At 41.1% G+C, this 15645-nt stretch overlaps 1 protein-coding gene across 1 annotated transcript in view; it reads left to right on the top strand.

Annotated features, from left to right (window-relative positions):
* The window catches only part of TRDN (triadin), a 408805-nt gene that overhangs the window by 255907 nt on the left and 137253 nt on the right, over positions 1–15645 (top strand). The window contains exons 22-24 of the mRNA XM_056563602.1: positions 148–204; positions 6542–6604; positions 10254–10310. Coding sequence (XP_056419577.1) covers positions 148–204; positions 6542–6604; positions 10254–10310 — 177 coding nt within the window. The remainder of the gene's footprint in view (positions 1–147; positions 205–6541; positions 6605–10253; positions 10311–15645) is intronic.

The following is a 15645-nucleotide window of genomic DNA, read 5'->3' as shown; positions in this document are numbered from 1 at the left end:
TGGGGTGAAATTAGGGGCCTCGGCTTATATTCGGGTCGGCTTATACTTGAGTATATACGGTGTATATATGTTTTTTATGTTGTTTATTAGGTAAAAATAATGTTGTTGCCTACATGTAAATAGTTTTTGACTTTGACCTTATTGCAGTGAAAGAAGAATTAAAGAAAAAAGTTCCAGAGAAGAAGGAAGAGCCAAAGAAAGCAGGTATGAGTTAAAATAATAGCTACTCAGCTTGTATTAGATCTTGTCTAGAATTATCACAATTTGGCATTTAAGTCGAGTTGCTTCTTAGGTAAAAAAAAACCTAACAAGGAGCATAAACAGATATAGGGGGAGATTTAGCATTGCTTTTAGAGCTTTTTGTTTTATTGCTTACTCCGGGCACACAAAATGTTACATGTGCTATACTATGTCTGATATCTTTCTAAATTGTGCACTTAAAATGGAGTACCAAAGATAATGATGATGATGATTATCATGACAATTATTATTGTGTGAAAGAGGGACACCTAACTCTAGAGGCATCCTTTTCTAACAAATGAGTCTCTTGAACACAGAGGATATCACACCTAAGAGAGCGAGCCTCCTTCCACAGGTGGGACCTTTTGTGAGGGAGTTCAGACCATTCGCATTTAGGCTGGCTATTTTAACTACCATGGGCGGAGGATTGGTAATACAACAGAAATAGTAGCAGGTAATCAAATTTAGGGAACTGGCGAGCCTCCCAGCCAGCACACACCACCTCTACATGGAGCCATGACACATACATGGATCACAGAGGAACAAATAACACATAGCACATGTAAGCCAGACATAAAACTGAGAAACCAAAACATAAACAATAAAAACCTGAAAACCATAGACATTGAGCTCCAGAGTATGGAGCTTATAGGAAAGAGTGGGGTATTAGTCCACACCGTAACCTGAGGACAAAAGTTAGTGACATGAGGCCCATGTCAAGAGGTTTCGACTTATTAGGCTCTGCCTCTATTTCAAGTGTCCTGCCATTCTCTGGGGATTTTAGATGGGAGAGTTGCTCCAGGTGGGCGGTTTGGGGGTGCGGGTTCAAGATTCATTTCATCCAGGAAAGCAAGTCCTTCAGTTAAGGAGCGAATCACATGGAGAGTATTATCTTTGCGGACTAAGAGTCTCATGGGGAATCCCCACCTGTAAGGAATGGTCGCACGTCGCAATGCTTGCGTCACAGGTTGTAGATTCCTTCGAGCTTGGAGATTGGATGCTGATAAATCCGCGTATAGAGATACTTTATGGTAAGGGGCAGGCAGCCCTCCATTCCGCCTGGAGTGTTCCATTACCTTTTCTTCAATTGTGAAAAAGTGTATCCTGGCCAGGACATCTCTGGGAAAGTAGTCATCCAGGTGCTTCGGGCGGGGGACCCTATGCGCTTCTAGCTCATGCGGGGTGCAGGAGGGGAGAACTGATTGCAGCAGAGAGCGGACATATTGCGGGATATCTCCAGGTTGGACTGATTCTGGTATACCCCGCAGTTTAATATTATTTCGTCTGCTCCTATCCTCCAGATCAGAGATCTTTGCTTTCAGCATGTCAACAGACTCCTCTAGAGAAGTATGGGAATCAATCAGGGTATTGTGTGAATCAGATAACTCTTCCATCTTATCTTCAATATGATCCACCCTGCCCCCCAACTCTGATATGACTGAGTTTACAGGGCTAAGCATGTGGTTAATGTCCCCCAAGAAAGTTTGGCGTAGTACTAGCAGCATGGCTTTCATTGTCACATCAGTGACCATGTGTCCCGATACCGTTATGGAGTCTAGAGAGGTACTCACAGCAGGATTAGGCGTCTGGATGTCACCCCAGTCAGCGCTGCCTGGTTTCACAATGTCAGCAACCGGATTCAGCCTCGGTCGCTGCTTTGCTGGAGGATGGGGAGGCAGACAGTGTGGAAGCCGCATGAATGGGAGCGGCAGGCGAAGCATCCCCCCTCACAGAGCGAAGGTCACCCGTGCTGTGGGCAGAAGTTGGAAGTCTGTGATCCGGGGAACTCACTTGCTACAGCGGAGGTGAGGAGGGAAACAGCGCCGGGTCGGAACTGAATCTCCGGGGGTGAGAGGAGGCAGTTGAGCGCTGGCTACTTAGCGAGCGGGGAGGAGAGGCGCGGGAGCTGCATTTGACGCCATCTTGCTGAGCCCGCCCAGCGCGGGTAAAACAGAATTTCTGAGGTGTCCCTTGCTTTTGGACTCTCTTTCTCCGGCCAGCCATGGTGCCCACCGCAACAGCTATCAGGTGGGTGAGTTTTGAGGCAGAAATCGCGTGGCAAAGTCGCTTTGTAAGGCCTCAAGCACGGAGCTCACACACTATGCGGCCAGTGTCCTCGGCAGCCAGGCCACGCCCCCATGACAATTATTATTATTACTGTAATATTATTATTATTCTAATATAAGCATAGAAGCATTACACTTTTCAAAATACATTTTAAAATAAAAAAAAAGGTTGTCAGTTTTCTTTTGATATTTCTGTATATTTGATCTATTTTTAATCTGATAAGGATGCAGGGCATACATGTACATCCTGGTCCCATTACCGGCATTTAAAACATGCTCAGGGGCTGAGCGTGCGTTAAACCCGTTGGGTCCTGACTGCTATCAGCAGCCAGGACCCAAGGTTAATGCCGGGCATGACAGATCGAGCTGATGCCTGGCATAAACCCTTTCGACGCAGCAATCAAACTTGATCACGGCATCTAAAATGAAAATGAAACTATCCCGGCAGCTCAGCGGAGCTGATCGGGACCACCTCGACGAAATTGCGATGTCCTGATTAGCTGAGAGGACGGCGGAAGGCCCCTTACCTGCCTCCTCTCTCAGAGCTCTGCTGATCCAGAAAGCTTCAGCAGGCTGGAGCAGCAGAGCACCGATAACACTGATCAATGCTATGCATGGTAAAGCCCCCTATAGGGTGTAAAAAAGAAAAAGTGTAAAAAAAAAGTTAATAATTGTGAAAAAGCCCCTCCCCTAATAATAATAATGTAATAAAAAATAATCATATATGGTACCACCGCCAGCATAAATGTCTGAACTATTAAAATATAATGGTAGCTAAACCGCACTGTCGAAGTACTGGAGTACGGGGTCTGGAGAATTATTATGTCATGGCCCTGCCCCCTGATGTACTGTATCCCATAAATGCATTCAATGAGGTAGCTGACATAGGAGGAACTACAGTTCAGATGAGTTTTGATGGGTGGAAGTAGTCCTAGAGGTGAAGGAGCATATATTATGGGTGATACTTTCACAACAGAGACAGTCTTTTTGGCCGCATTTGTAAGACCCCTTTAGCAGAGGATTTAGGGTTTGTTGAAGTGGCACCTTTATTGCTTCTTTCTTCTTCAGACAGCTTTTTGCCAGACTATTCCTCAATGTTTTGGCTCTGCGGAAGGTAAGTCCAGGTGTGGTGGGGATTATTTTCTTTAAAATGGGATCTTGATGGAGGATATGCCAGTTCTTTTTGAAGATGTTACGAATTTCCTGGTGTGACTGATTGTACGTAGTTATGAAGTTGGTACCAAATTCAGTCTCATTTTCCGATTTTTTGTCTGTATTAGTGGCAGAGCTTGATGCTTGATCGAGGATCTTATTGGTAGGTAGTGGAAGTATGGAGATCTGGCTGCTGGATAGGTTGCATGTGAAGGCCTCTTTTAGAATGGCAGTGGGGTAGAGTTTTTGTTTAAAATCATTCTGTAGGAATTGTGCCTTATAGTCACCCACTTGAGTGCAATTCCTTTGTATTCTGCTATACTAAGCTGAATGGTTTTTCTCTGAATGTTTTTTAGCTAGTTTTTATAATGGGCGCTTTTGAAATCCAAAAAACTGTTCGTGTCGACCTCTTTGAAATGGGTGCGTGTTTTAATTTGGTTGTCATGATGGCTTACCTCAAGATCCAGGAATACTATTGACTCATGTTCGGGTAGAATTCCAGGCCCCATTCATTGTTGTTTAGATGATTTATAAAGTCCTCTGCTCGTTTTGGTCCTCTTCTCCAGACGATAAACAGGTTATCTATGTATCGTTTGTAGTATAGGATGTCGCTGTTGTATTCAGTGGATCCATGGATATATTTGGCTTCAAAGCCCCCCATAAAAACATTGGCATAGCTGGTGGCCACACGGGTCCCCATTGCTGTATCACACTTCTGGTGGTCAAGGTTGCCTTTGTGACTGAAAACATTGTGGGTCAAAATAAATTCTAAACCTTCCAGAAGAAAGTCAATCTGTTTTGTTTCTAGATTTCCAGTTTTATTTAGAAAATCTGCTGCGGTTTTTAGACCGAGTTTGTGACGGATATTGGAGTAGAGTGAGGATACATCAAGGGTGAGAAACATGTAATAGGATTCCCAGTTGATATCCATAAGATCTCGGATTAGGCTTGCTGAATCTTTCAGGTATGATGGAAGAGTGGTGATGATTCCTTGTAGCAACAGATCTATAAAGTGTGATAATTGACTGGTCAGTGATCCAATTCCCAATATTAGTGATCTGCCGGGTGGGCATTTCAGGTCTTTGTGGATTTTAGACAGGTGATAGAAAAATGCAACTTGGGAAGCTGTTACTGAAAGAAATAGCTTTTCGTTTTTATTGAGCATGCCCTCGGTGTGTGCTGCAGAAATGAGTTGCATATAGTCACGAATATATTCTAGAGATGGATCTTCATGAAGTTTAGTGTAATAAGACGTGACTGATAGGAATCAAGTGGCTTCCTTGAGGTAGTCATCGCTGTTCTGGACTACTACACCTCCTTCTTTGTCTGTGTTGCATATAACTAAATTCCGGTTTTCTTTCAGGGATTTCAAGGTGCAGCTTTCCCCTTTCATAAGCTTATTGGTGGTCAGTCTGTGGGATTATGTGGTGGGTAACCTAGTAAGCTCTTCCAGTACAATGCTATAGAAGGTGTGGAGATGATGTCCTTTATGATGGTGAGGGTAAAAGTTAGACTTTCCTTTAACCATCTGATGTACATAAGGGTTATGAAGGAAATCCGCAGTAGAAGTGATCAATATATTTTTTCATTTTTCTACTTCGAAATGTCTTTTAATGTGAGTTTCCCTATAAAGGAGTTCAAATTTACAAAAATATCAAAATAATTTATCGATTGTGTGGGGCAAAATGATAAGCCCATGGCTAGAAGTGAATGTTTGACTTTTGAAAGTAGATGTGTGGATAGGTTGAAGGTTTTGATCATTTCAGCTTGTTTTTCTTTGGGGTTTGGAACTGGTGTTTTGCGATGTTTGTTTCTCTTCTTTCCTCTTCTGGTTCTTTTGGTTGACATTTTCAATATGGGTGTACCCGTTGCTGTCGGTTGGAAGTATTTGGTGATTTTGTTTAGTTGTGCAGTTTCCATTTCCAGTGGGTCTTGGTGGGGGAAAAACCTAAAAAATAAATCTGAGAGGAGATGCTGAGTGGTGATACTAATTCTGCAGGTGAGTTGAAGAACGGTAGGTGCCATTCTGTAGTATTCTGTAAAATGGGTATAATGGTGATGTTTTTGTTTTCATATGGGTCATTGTGTCCAGGGGAGTAAGGTCATATATTGAGAAAATGGAATCTTGAAGACTGATAAGTGAGTCTGGTTTGATGGGTGTAAGGGGATCAGATGGTTGAAGAGCTTCCAAAGAATTCCTTCCAGTGTGCTATGGGGTGTCTTTTTGTATTGCAGGTATGTGATCAATGGGTTGTTTGTTGGGGAGGTTTTCTGTATTAAATTTGGTGGTGAAATATGAGTTGCGGAAGGCTCACATTGTTTGGACATTTGTTCAGATGTGGTTTTTCTATAGGTATCTGGTGTTGAGGATCTATGTAAAACCTTGTTCTTATTGTAGGGGCATGTGTCATTTTGGGGTGTTGAGTATTACCCTGGATGGGTTATGAGTGGAGTCTTTTTTTCCTCCTTTTTTCCGGTCTGCAGGGTGTAGACAGATGGTTAACTAGTCTTGTCTATCAAGTTTCAGTTTCATTGATTTGGCTTCTGTGAGTTCTTTTTCAAAGTTTTTGATCTTGGTGTTGATTCTGTTGCGTATGGTCTGGAATTCTGGATGTTGGAAAAATGGATCAAGTTGTATTGGGGTCATGTTGATTTTTGTGCCGAGTTCTCTGCATACCTTGAGATGCTTTTGGATGAGGGAATCCATCATCAGGAGTGAGCAGTGAATCATCAGTTTTTCCAAATCTTTTTCCCAAGCAAATCTATCCTGCTCTTGACAGTTCCTGAGACAGACAGAGGTGTCAGCAGAGAGCACAGTCATCAGACAGAAAATACATTTTAAAAGAAAAGAACTTCCTCTGTAGTATACAGCAGCTGATAAGTACTGGAAAGAGTAAGATGTTTTACTATAAATTTACAAATTTGTTTAACATTCTGGCACCAGTTGATTTAATTTTTTTTTTTTTTTTTTTGCCGGCGTTTCCCTTTAATAGATATGTGAAAAGTGCAGTGTTTTTTTCAGAAATACCACCTCACTATGTTATTTATTAAGTAATATAATCATGAATTTTACTCCACTTCAGTGCAAGAAGAACTAAAGAAAAAAGTTCCAGAGAAGAAGGAAGTTCAAGAGCCAAAGAAAGCAGGTAAAAAAAAGAAAGAAAGAAAGAAAGAAAGAAAAAAAATAGTGGTGGCTTGGCTTCTTGCTGATCATGGCTTGTATGATATTTATTAGAAATGAACTACTGTTTTACTCTGTAGTTTCCATCTATTTTGAATTACTGCCTATAAATGTGGTTTTTGCTTGCGTTTTCTTTTCTTTAAGTTTTTAATATGCAATTTTTTTCTCTCATTTTTAAACTTCAGCACCTCATAGAATATTGAAAAAGACCACATAAAAAAATCATGCAGTTTCTTACATTGTTGCATAGTTCTTAAGTCCTGGAGTTCTTTTCAGTCTGACCACAATGCTCTCTGCTGACACCTCTGTCTGAATTAGGAACTGTCCAGAGCAGGGGAGGTTTGTCATCAGAGAGCACTGTGGTCAGACAGAGAAGAACTCCATAAAGAAATACAACTTCCTGTGGAGCATACATCAGCTGATAAGTACTGGAAGGTCTAGGATTTTTATATAGAAGTCATTTACAAATCTGTTCAACTTTCTAGCACCAGTTGATTTGAAAAAAAATGTTTTCAACTGGAGTACCCCTTTAAGTTTGAAAAGACCAGAGTCCATCAAGTTCAAACTAGAACTTTATTTTGTCCCTCCTGTGTTGATCCTGAAGAAGGCAAAAAGCCGGATGCCAATTGCCCCATACCAAGAGAATATATTCCTTCCTGACTCCAAATATGGCAATAATAAATTCCTGGATCAACGTTCTGTCCCTATAAATCTATTATTTATAACCTATAATATTATTACTCTCCAGAAAAACATCCAGGTCTCTTTTTAACTCTTTCATTGTGTTCATCATGACCACTTCCTCTGGCAGAGAGTTCCATAGTCTCTCACTGCTCTTACAGTAAAGAACCCTTCTTATTATTGGTGTAGAAACCTTCTTTCCTCCAACCGTAGAAGATTCCCCCCTGTAATAGATACAGTACTGGGTATAAATAGGTCATGGGAGAGATCTCTGTACTGCCCCCTGATAGATTTATGAATAGATTTTATGTCACTTCTAAACTGTATTTTTCTAAACAAAATAGCCCTAATGCTGATAATCTTTCTGGGTACTGTAGTCCTCCCATTCAACATGTTACTCTGGTTGCCCGTCTTTGAACCCTCTCCAGCTCCACTATATCTTTCTTGTACACTGGTGCCCAGTACTGTGCACAGTTTATCATGTGTGGTCTGACTAGTTATATGTACAGTGGTAGAATTATTTCATTGTTGTTGACAGCAGCTGCCTGACATGGGTCACTTAAGGTAAATTTACTATTAAAGGAGATCTGTAGTTTACGTTTTATATAGTCCCCTGTGCCCGGGCTGCAAAAAGTAACAAAACAAACTTTAACTCACCTCCCAACGTTCCCCATTGTGTCGTCATCGGTGTCTCCGGTGATCGTCTTCTTCCTGCTTCCTGGGGACAGTGACTCGTACTGCGCTCAGCGTATCGCCGGCCGCATTGATGTCCCGCCTCGGCCGGTGATAGGCTGAGCGCACTGTCATGTAAGGAGCACGGGCAGCAGGGAGAAGGCAGGGCCCAGGCTCCTTACATGACAGTGCGCTCAGCCTCTCACCAGCCGAGGCGGGACATCACTGCGGCCAGTGATGCTCTCAGCGCAGTATGAGTCACCGTCCCCAGGAAGAAGGAGTCACCGTCCCCAGGAAGACCATCACCGGAGGACCGAGACACTGATAACTGTGCAATGGGGGAACGTAGGAAGGTGAGTTAAAGTTTGTTTTGTTACTTTTTGCAGCCTGGGCACAGGGGATTATCAAAAATGTACCCTATAGATCTCTTCATACTAAAACTCCTAAGACCTTATCCATGTCAGTTTTCCTATTTAATACATATTCCCAGCCTGGATTTTTCCTCCCCATGTGCATAACCTTACATTTATCAGTGTTGAACCTAATCTGCCACTCCTCAACTCAAGCTTCCAACCTATCCAGATCCATCTGTAACAGTGCACAGTCCTCTATTGTGTCAACAACTTTACAGAGTTTAGTATCCTCTGCGAAGATTGCTACTTTACTATACAACCCCTCTACAAAGTAATTAATAAATATATTAAAAGAATAGCCCTCAAAACTGACCCCTGTGGTACCCGACTAGGAACTGCCTCCCAATCAGAATGTGCACCATTAACAACCACCCTCTGTTTCCTATGACTGAGCCAGTTACTTACCAACATACACATGGTTTCCCCCAGCCCAATCCTTCTCATTTTATATACCAACCTTTCATGTGGCACAGTATCAAATGCTTTGGAAAAATTGAGATATACAACATCCAGTGATTCACCCAAGTCCAGTTATGAGCACACCTTCTCATAAAATCTGATACTGTTAGTTTGACAGGACCGATACCTCATAAACCCATGCTGATATGGGTCATACTTTTATTTTGTCAAGATACTCCAAAATCGCACTTATCAGGTAAAACCCTTAAAGGGGTACTCCGCCCCTAGACATCTTATTCCCTATCCAAAGGATAGGGGATAAGATGTCAGATCGCCGGGGTCGCACCACTGGGAACTGCCGGGATCTTGGCTGCGGCACCCCGCTATCATTACTTCACAGAGCAGACTCGCTCCTTGGGTAATGACGGGCAATACAGGGGCTGGAGTATCATTACATCACGGCTCCGCCCCCTCATGATGTAACGGCCCTCCCCCTCAATATAAGTCTATTGGAGGGGGTGTGGTGCCCATCATGCCCCCTCCCATAGACTTGCATTAATTGGACGGGCCATGACGTCACGAGGGGCCGGAGCCGTGATGTCACGATGCTCCGGCCCCTGTATCGCTGGTCATTATGCATGGATCGAGTCTGCTCTGTACAGTAATGATAGCAGGGAGCTGCACCCAAGATCCCGGGGGTCCCCAGCAGCGTGACCCCAGCGATCTGACATCTTATCCCCTATCGATAAGATGTCTATGGGCGGAGTACCCTTTTAAACAGTTTGCATACGACAGAGATTAAACTAACAGTCCTATAATTCCTGGGGTCACTATTTGTTCCTGTCCCTATAGAGTCCTTGAATATTAGATATAGGAGTCTGGCTACTGCATTACTTAACTCCCTTAGAACACAGGGGTGAATGTCATCTGGACCTGGTGATTGGTCTATTTAGATTTTTTTTAGGTAGCACTGTCCTTCTTTCTGGGTAAGACGGGTGACATGTACTGGGGCATTTATCTTATCCTGCTGCATTTCACCTGACATTCCATTTTCCTCTGTGAATACAGCAAGAATGTTTATGTCAATGGGATTAAATTGCAAGTAAATCACATAATAAACACCTTGGATAAAACACGCAGTGGAAAAAACACTCAGCATATAACTACAATGTCGAAAGTACTTTTGCTAAAATCAATATTATTTTTAATATTGTTGTATGAACTTCCAAGTAATCGCAGCATTAGAGCAGATCTACAATTTCAAGTTAGCTGTGTTTCCTAATAGGAATCTGTGCTATTATATTTGTTTACACACAAATGTCTATGGAGTGGTATATAGATACACACATATATTTTTATATGCACACAAAGTTTCATTGTTAAAACTGAGATGGATTTAAGCTTTTGAAACTACGTTAAAAATGTTGTCTTTATTTTTACTTATTTTAGTAAAACCAAAAGAAAAGGAGAAGGCAGTGCCTGAAATAAAGAAAGAGAAAAAAACAGGTATGGTAATTTTTGTGGTAGTACATTATTTATGGAGTGTTCAAGTTTATTGCCATTTCACCCCAGATTTTCTTTTATAACTTGAAGTTAAAAATAGAAGTATAACTATGTAAATAAACTGTAAATCAGTTAACTAAGATTAAATAAAAATGGCAGTTTTTTTTACAGACTATCCACAGGATGATCTGGTAATACAGTTAAGCTTCACTGAAGGTCCTATTACTCAGGGCAATTATCCTGCACAAGGTTTAAGGGTTATTCTGCCACTAGACGCCTTATCCCCTATCCAATGGATACAGGATAAGATGTCTGATCGTGGGGGCCTGAGGCTCGAAACACCCGTGATCTCTTCTGCAGCACCCCGTGTCATCTGCTGCATGGAGCGAACTTCGCTCTGTGCCTGATGACAGGCCATACAGGGGCCGGAGTATCATGACGTCATGACCCATGCAAGTCTTTGGGAGGGGGCATGGCGGGCCCTGTGCTAGGTTCATTCCGTGCAGCAGATGACACAGGATGCTGCAGGAGAGATCGCGGGGGTTCCCAGCAGCCGACTCCCGCGATCAGACATCTTATCTCCTATACTTTGGATAGGGGATAAGATGTCTTAGGGCCGGAGTACCCCTTTAAGGTTTGCCATGTGTAATAGGTCCAACAATCAGACAACAAATGAGCGAATGCTTGTTTGTCAGGTGAATGTGATCAGGTTTAAAGATGTCCTGTGGTAAGAAACGTATCCCCTATCCTATGTGCATAACCTCTTAGTGTTAAATCATATTTGCTACTTCTCAGCTCTGCAAGGTCCTCTAAAAGGTAACTGATAAAGAGAATAAGGTCCTGTACTGACCCATGTGGTATCTCTCTAGTACCACAAGGGTCCTGTCTGGATGACCATGTTAAAATTTTATTTTCATGACACTAATACAGTACAACATTTTTAAAAATATCCCATTTAGTATTTGTCATTTTTTATTTTGAAAATTTGTCATAGTAAGTGAGGTTAAAGGCATCTCTTAGGGTCAACGGATCCGGTGGGGAAGGGTCAAAACCGGCCTCTACTGCATCTCATTCATTTGAATAAGTTGATTGGAGTCAGATAGTGACTCCGGCTGGCTCATTTTTGTACCATATCCGGTTTTGTAGCCGCACTAAAAACTAGGGTATGCTGCGGTTTACAGTGCGGCAACAAACCCGGATACGGTGCAAAAATGCTCCAACCAGAGTCACTGTCTGACTCCGATCGACTCACTCAAATGAATGAGATGTGAAGTTGGATCCAGTGGGAATATGGTAGCAGCTGGTTTTGACATCTCCCTGCCGGATCCGGTGAACTTATGAAGAAAATGTGGTGTGAATGTAACCTATGCTGATCAAGTTTGCCATCCTGAAATTTTGTGTTTATTTGGTTTATTTTAGTTCTGTTTCTCTAATTCAGTCTGTGACTGTGCCTTAAAGGTTGCTGTGGGCAGCAGATCAACCATCACCCTATTTGTGATATCTGTAAAATATAACAATACCGTATTAACTACTGTTATGTAGTTGAACGATTTTATTAGTCACGCTGAATACAACGTGACAGTTAACTAGATAGCTGAAACAAGGAGTCAAAAGGAAAGTCAAAGAGAAATGAACATTCAATGAAGGACTCTGCTCCAAAATCTTATGATTAATGCACTATCACGATTAGTTCATTTCTTTACATTAGAGCTTTAAGACCATCACGAGTTGCCATCTTAAACTGCTTTACTGAGTTTTTTCATGTCTACTTATAAATCAGTGTAAATCCATTTAAAGTCATTTCAATTATGATTTGCTTGCCAGCCTCTAATGCTCTAGTTTGCATCAACGAGGAGGCAATTAAAGATGTTGAAAAGCTCTTGAAGCTAACAGGTGCTGCCAATCAATACCTCTGCCATATCAAGAAGCCTTCTACTAATTAAAGTCATAATCTAAAAAAGCATTTCAAATGGACTGTCATGACAAGATCAAATTGCTGGCAATTGCTCCAAATTTTCCAGGCAGTTAATACAACAGCGATGTATGCAGCTGCCATTCACCCTAATAATATATCAACAATTGAAATGCATAAACTCTATATCAGAGTAATCTGCTACAAAAATCAGGGTCATTAAAGTCTGTTGTCTTCTTGGTACTTGAGCTTGACATATTGTTGGTTGGGTCGATATTTGGATAGGGCTGTTGAAGACCTGGTGATCATGGTGCAAAAGTAGAAGTAGGTAGAAGTTCCTTCAGGAACTGAAATGATACCTATCATCATCGATGACATTTTAAATATTAAAGATAAGCTAATGCCCACTTAATTCTTAATGTACTTCTTTAAAAAAAAAAAATGTTTTGTGTATAAAAATAAGCAGTAAAGATCCTGCTGCTTGGTGTACTGCTTCCGACTGTTCTATTCCCCTGCACTGCAGGATTGTCTCCTGCAGCGGCCTGGCAGAGACAGAAGTCAGAGAGCTAAGGAGGGACCATGGGTTTGCACAGTGCTCTCTCTCTCTCTCTCTCTCTGCCTGTCAATCAAGCAGGTGAGAGCGAGCGCTGTGTGTTGCAGGTGTGAAAGATTTTAAGAACAGCATCAGCACTAGTAACAGCACATACTGCAGGTGTGCTGTTTTATAAGCACAATAACAGTTCTGGTGGACGTTCTTGCAATATTTTCAGAACAGTGCTTGTGATGCTCGGCTTTTAAATCATGTTTAGCTCATAGTTATTAATGATGATTTAATAAAAGTTAGGTATTATTGTTTATAGTGAGGGATAACAAGTGGACTTTTCACTCAGTCCTATTGGGCTGAGTTGCTAGTAAATTAGTGTGTGGCAGGTCGGCTCCAATCTCCCTCCTCTCCTTTGTTGCTCCTACATGGCAAAACATAGATGAGGGGATTTAGCAGCAGCCTGCCATGATCGACTCCTGAGCGCAGCATAGAGAAGGGTGGGTTGAAGTTCTCTCCCGCAGGTCTTCATGTAAAGTTGCATCTGCCAGCGAACACCCCTCCAGCACTCCGGAGCTCAGAGAAAGTGAGCTGCAGAGAGTGCTTAAGTAAGTCCTAAAATCGAAAAATCACAACATTAAAGGTAGAGGGTGGTATGTTATAAAATATGTTTTTCTTTTTTTACATGATAACAGGTACTCTTTAAGCTGTTATATGCAAGAACCTTACATTTGTTATTTTTTTAAAATATTACCTGTACCATGTGTCCACTCCCTTCTCCATCTGGCTTTTCAAGATGTGGATTAAGAAGAGGGGCTTAGCAATTAAATGTTTTCCTCTGTCTATGATGTATTTTATCATTATTATTCTCAAATGTATTTTTTATTATATTCTTGTTAGTAATTTTAGTATGTGGACTTTTTATAGTTTACCAAGGAAGTATAGAATTAAGCCTTTTTTCAGTCTTTCAGTATTATTATATGTTTTAAATGTTATGATGTGTCTCTATATAATATTGGTTTCATATTTGATTTTATTATTTACTATTAGGACATATTTATTATACACTGCACATTTAGGACAATATCAGTCACAATGGGACTGCAGAGCGAGCTCCCATTTGTGATTGGGTAGCCATGTGTGTCCACTCGTAGTGGCGGATTTCCCACTGTACAAGGAAGGGACTCATGGAGCTACCAGGCCACAGCCTCTCTACGGTCCTACTTTGACTTCTGTCGGCGCATCCGCAGCGTGAAAAATACTGCACCTTGTGTGACCCTGCCCATACAGTAGGTTTATTTAGGTCAGTGTTGACTTTTCACAGATCTAAAAGCAATGCTGCCTTTTTTTTTTGCTGTCCTCTATAATATGACACTGTTAAATATCAATTCCCTGTATCAAATTATCAATGCCACTTTATGTCTAATAACAACTGGGTCTATTCCTGAAAGCCACATTTTAACCATCCCCTCCAACAAGTTTTACTTACTTCACTACCGGAAAGGACCTTAAGGCATCCAACTTTCTACCAAACACAGGACCACCCTTCTTTTTTTAAGCATCAAACAGGCCAACCAATACCCAGCTATAACATGACTTCAGGGTTGAGGTCACTAACAAACCAATAGTTTTTGGCTTCTTAGTGGGCTGAGTTTTCTTAAAGCCTCCAGAAGACTCCCCACAGCCCCCCACAAAACTCAGTAAGCTGATTCTTCAAGCACACAGTCTTCTGTTCTCAAATTACAGCATTTCCTGCCGTAAGGCTACTTTCACACTGTGAAAGTTGCTCCGTAACTTTGACCGCCCTTAATGTCTGTTGTTGTCTTCTTTCCAGCAATGATATACAGGCTTTGCCAGGTGATATTAACATTGCTCCTTTTACCTAGACAGTATGGCTCCCAAAGCATTCTAGTTGTCTACTATGCAAGATTTCCAAGGGTTTCTCATCACCTACTTTGGCTTCCATGTTCTCCCACATCCCACAAATAAGCCACCCTGGCCTCTTGCTCCCTAACATGCTACAAACTCATTCCTAACTATCACACAGGCCAATCACAGGTCTTTCAAGCAACTCACATGAACTCAGGTTTTTACTGCTTAACCCCTTAAGGACTCAGCCCATTTTGGCCTTAAGGACTCAGACAATTTAATTTTTACGTTTTCATTTTTTCCTCCTCGCCTTCTAAAAATCATAACTCTTTTATATTTTCATCCACAGACTAGTATGAGGGCTTGTTTTTTGCGCGACCAGTTGTCCTTTGTAATGACATCACTCATTATATCATAAAATGTATGGCGCAACCAAAAAACACTATTTTTGTGGGGAAATTAAAACGAAAAACGCAATTTTGCTAATTTTGGTAGGTTTTGTTTTCACGCCGTACAATTTATGGTAAAAATGACATGTGTTCTTTATTCTGAGGGTCAATACGATTAAAATGATACCCATTATTATATACTTTTATATTATTGTTGCGCTTAAAAAAAATCACAAACTTTTTTACCAAATTAGTACGTTTTGACCTCTAACTTTTTTATTTTTCCGTATAAGTGGCGGTATGGGGGCTCATTTTTTGCGCCATGATCTGTACTTTTTTTTGATACCACATTTGCATATAAAAAACTTTTAATACATTTTTTATAATTTTTTTTTAATAAAATGTATTAAAAAAGTAGGAATTTTGGACATTTTTTTTTTCGTTCACGCCGTTCACCGTACGGGATCATTAACATTTTATTTTAATAGTTCGGACATTTACACACGCGGCGATACCAAATATGTCTATAAAAAAAAGTTTTTTTACTCTTTTTGGGGGTAAAATAGGAAAAAAATGACATTTTACTTTTTTATTGGGGGAGGGGATTTTTCACTTTTTTTTAACTTT

This window comes from Hyla sarda, chromosome 3 (assembly GCF_029499605.1).
Source record: "Hyla sarda isolate aHylSar1 chromosome 3, aHylSar1.hap1, whole genome shotgun sequence".
Taxonomy (NCBI): Eukaryota; Metazoa; Chordata; class Amphibia; order Anura; family Hylidae; genus Hyla; species Hyla sarda.
This window is presented reverse-complemented; position numbering and strand designations above follow the sequence as displayed.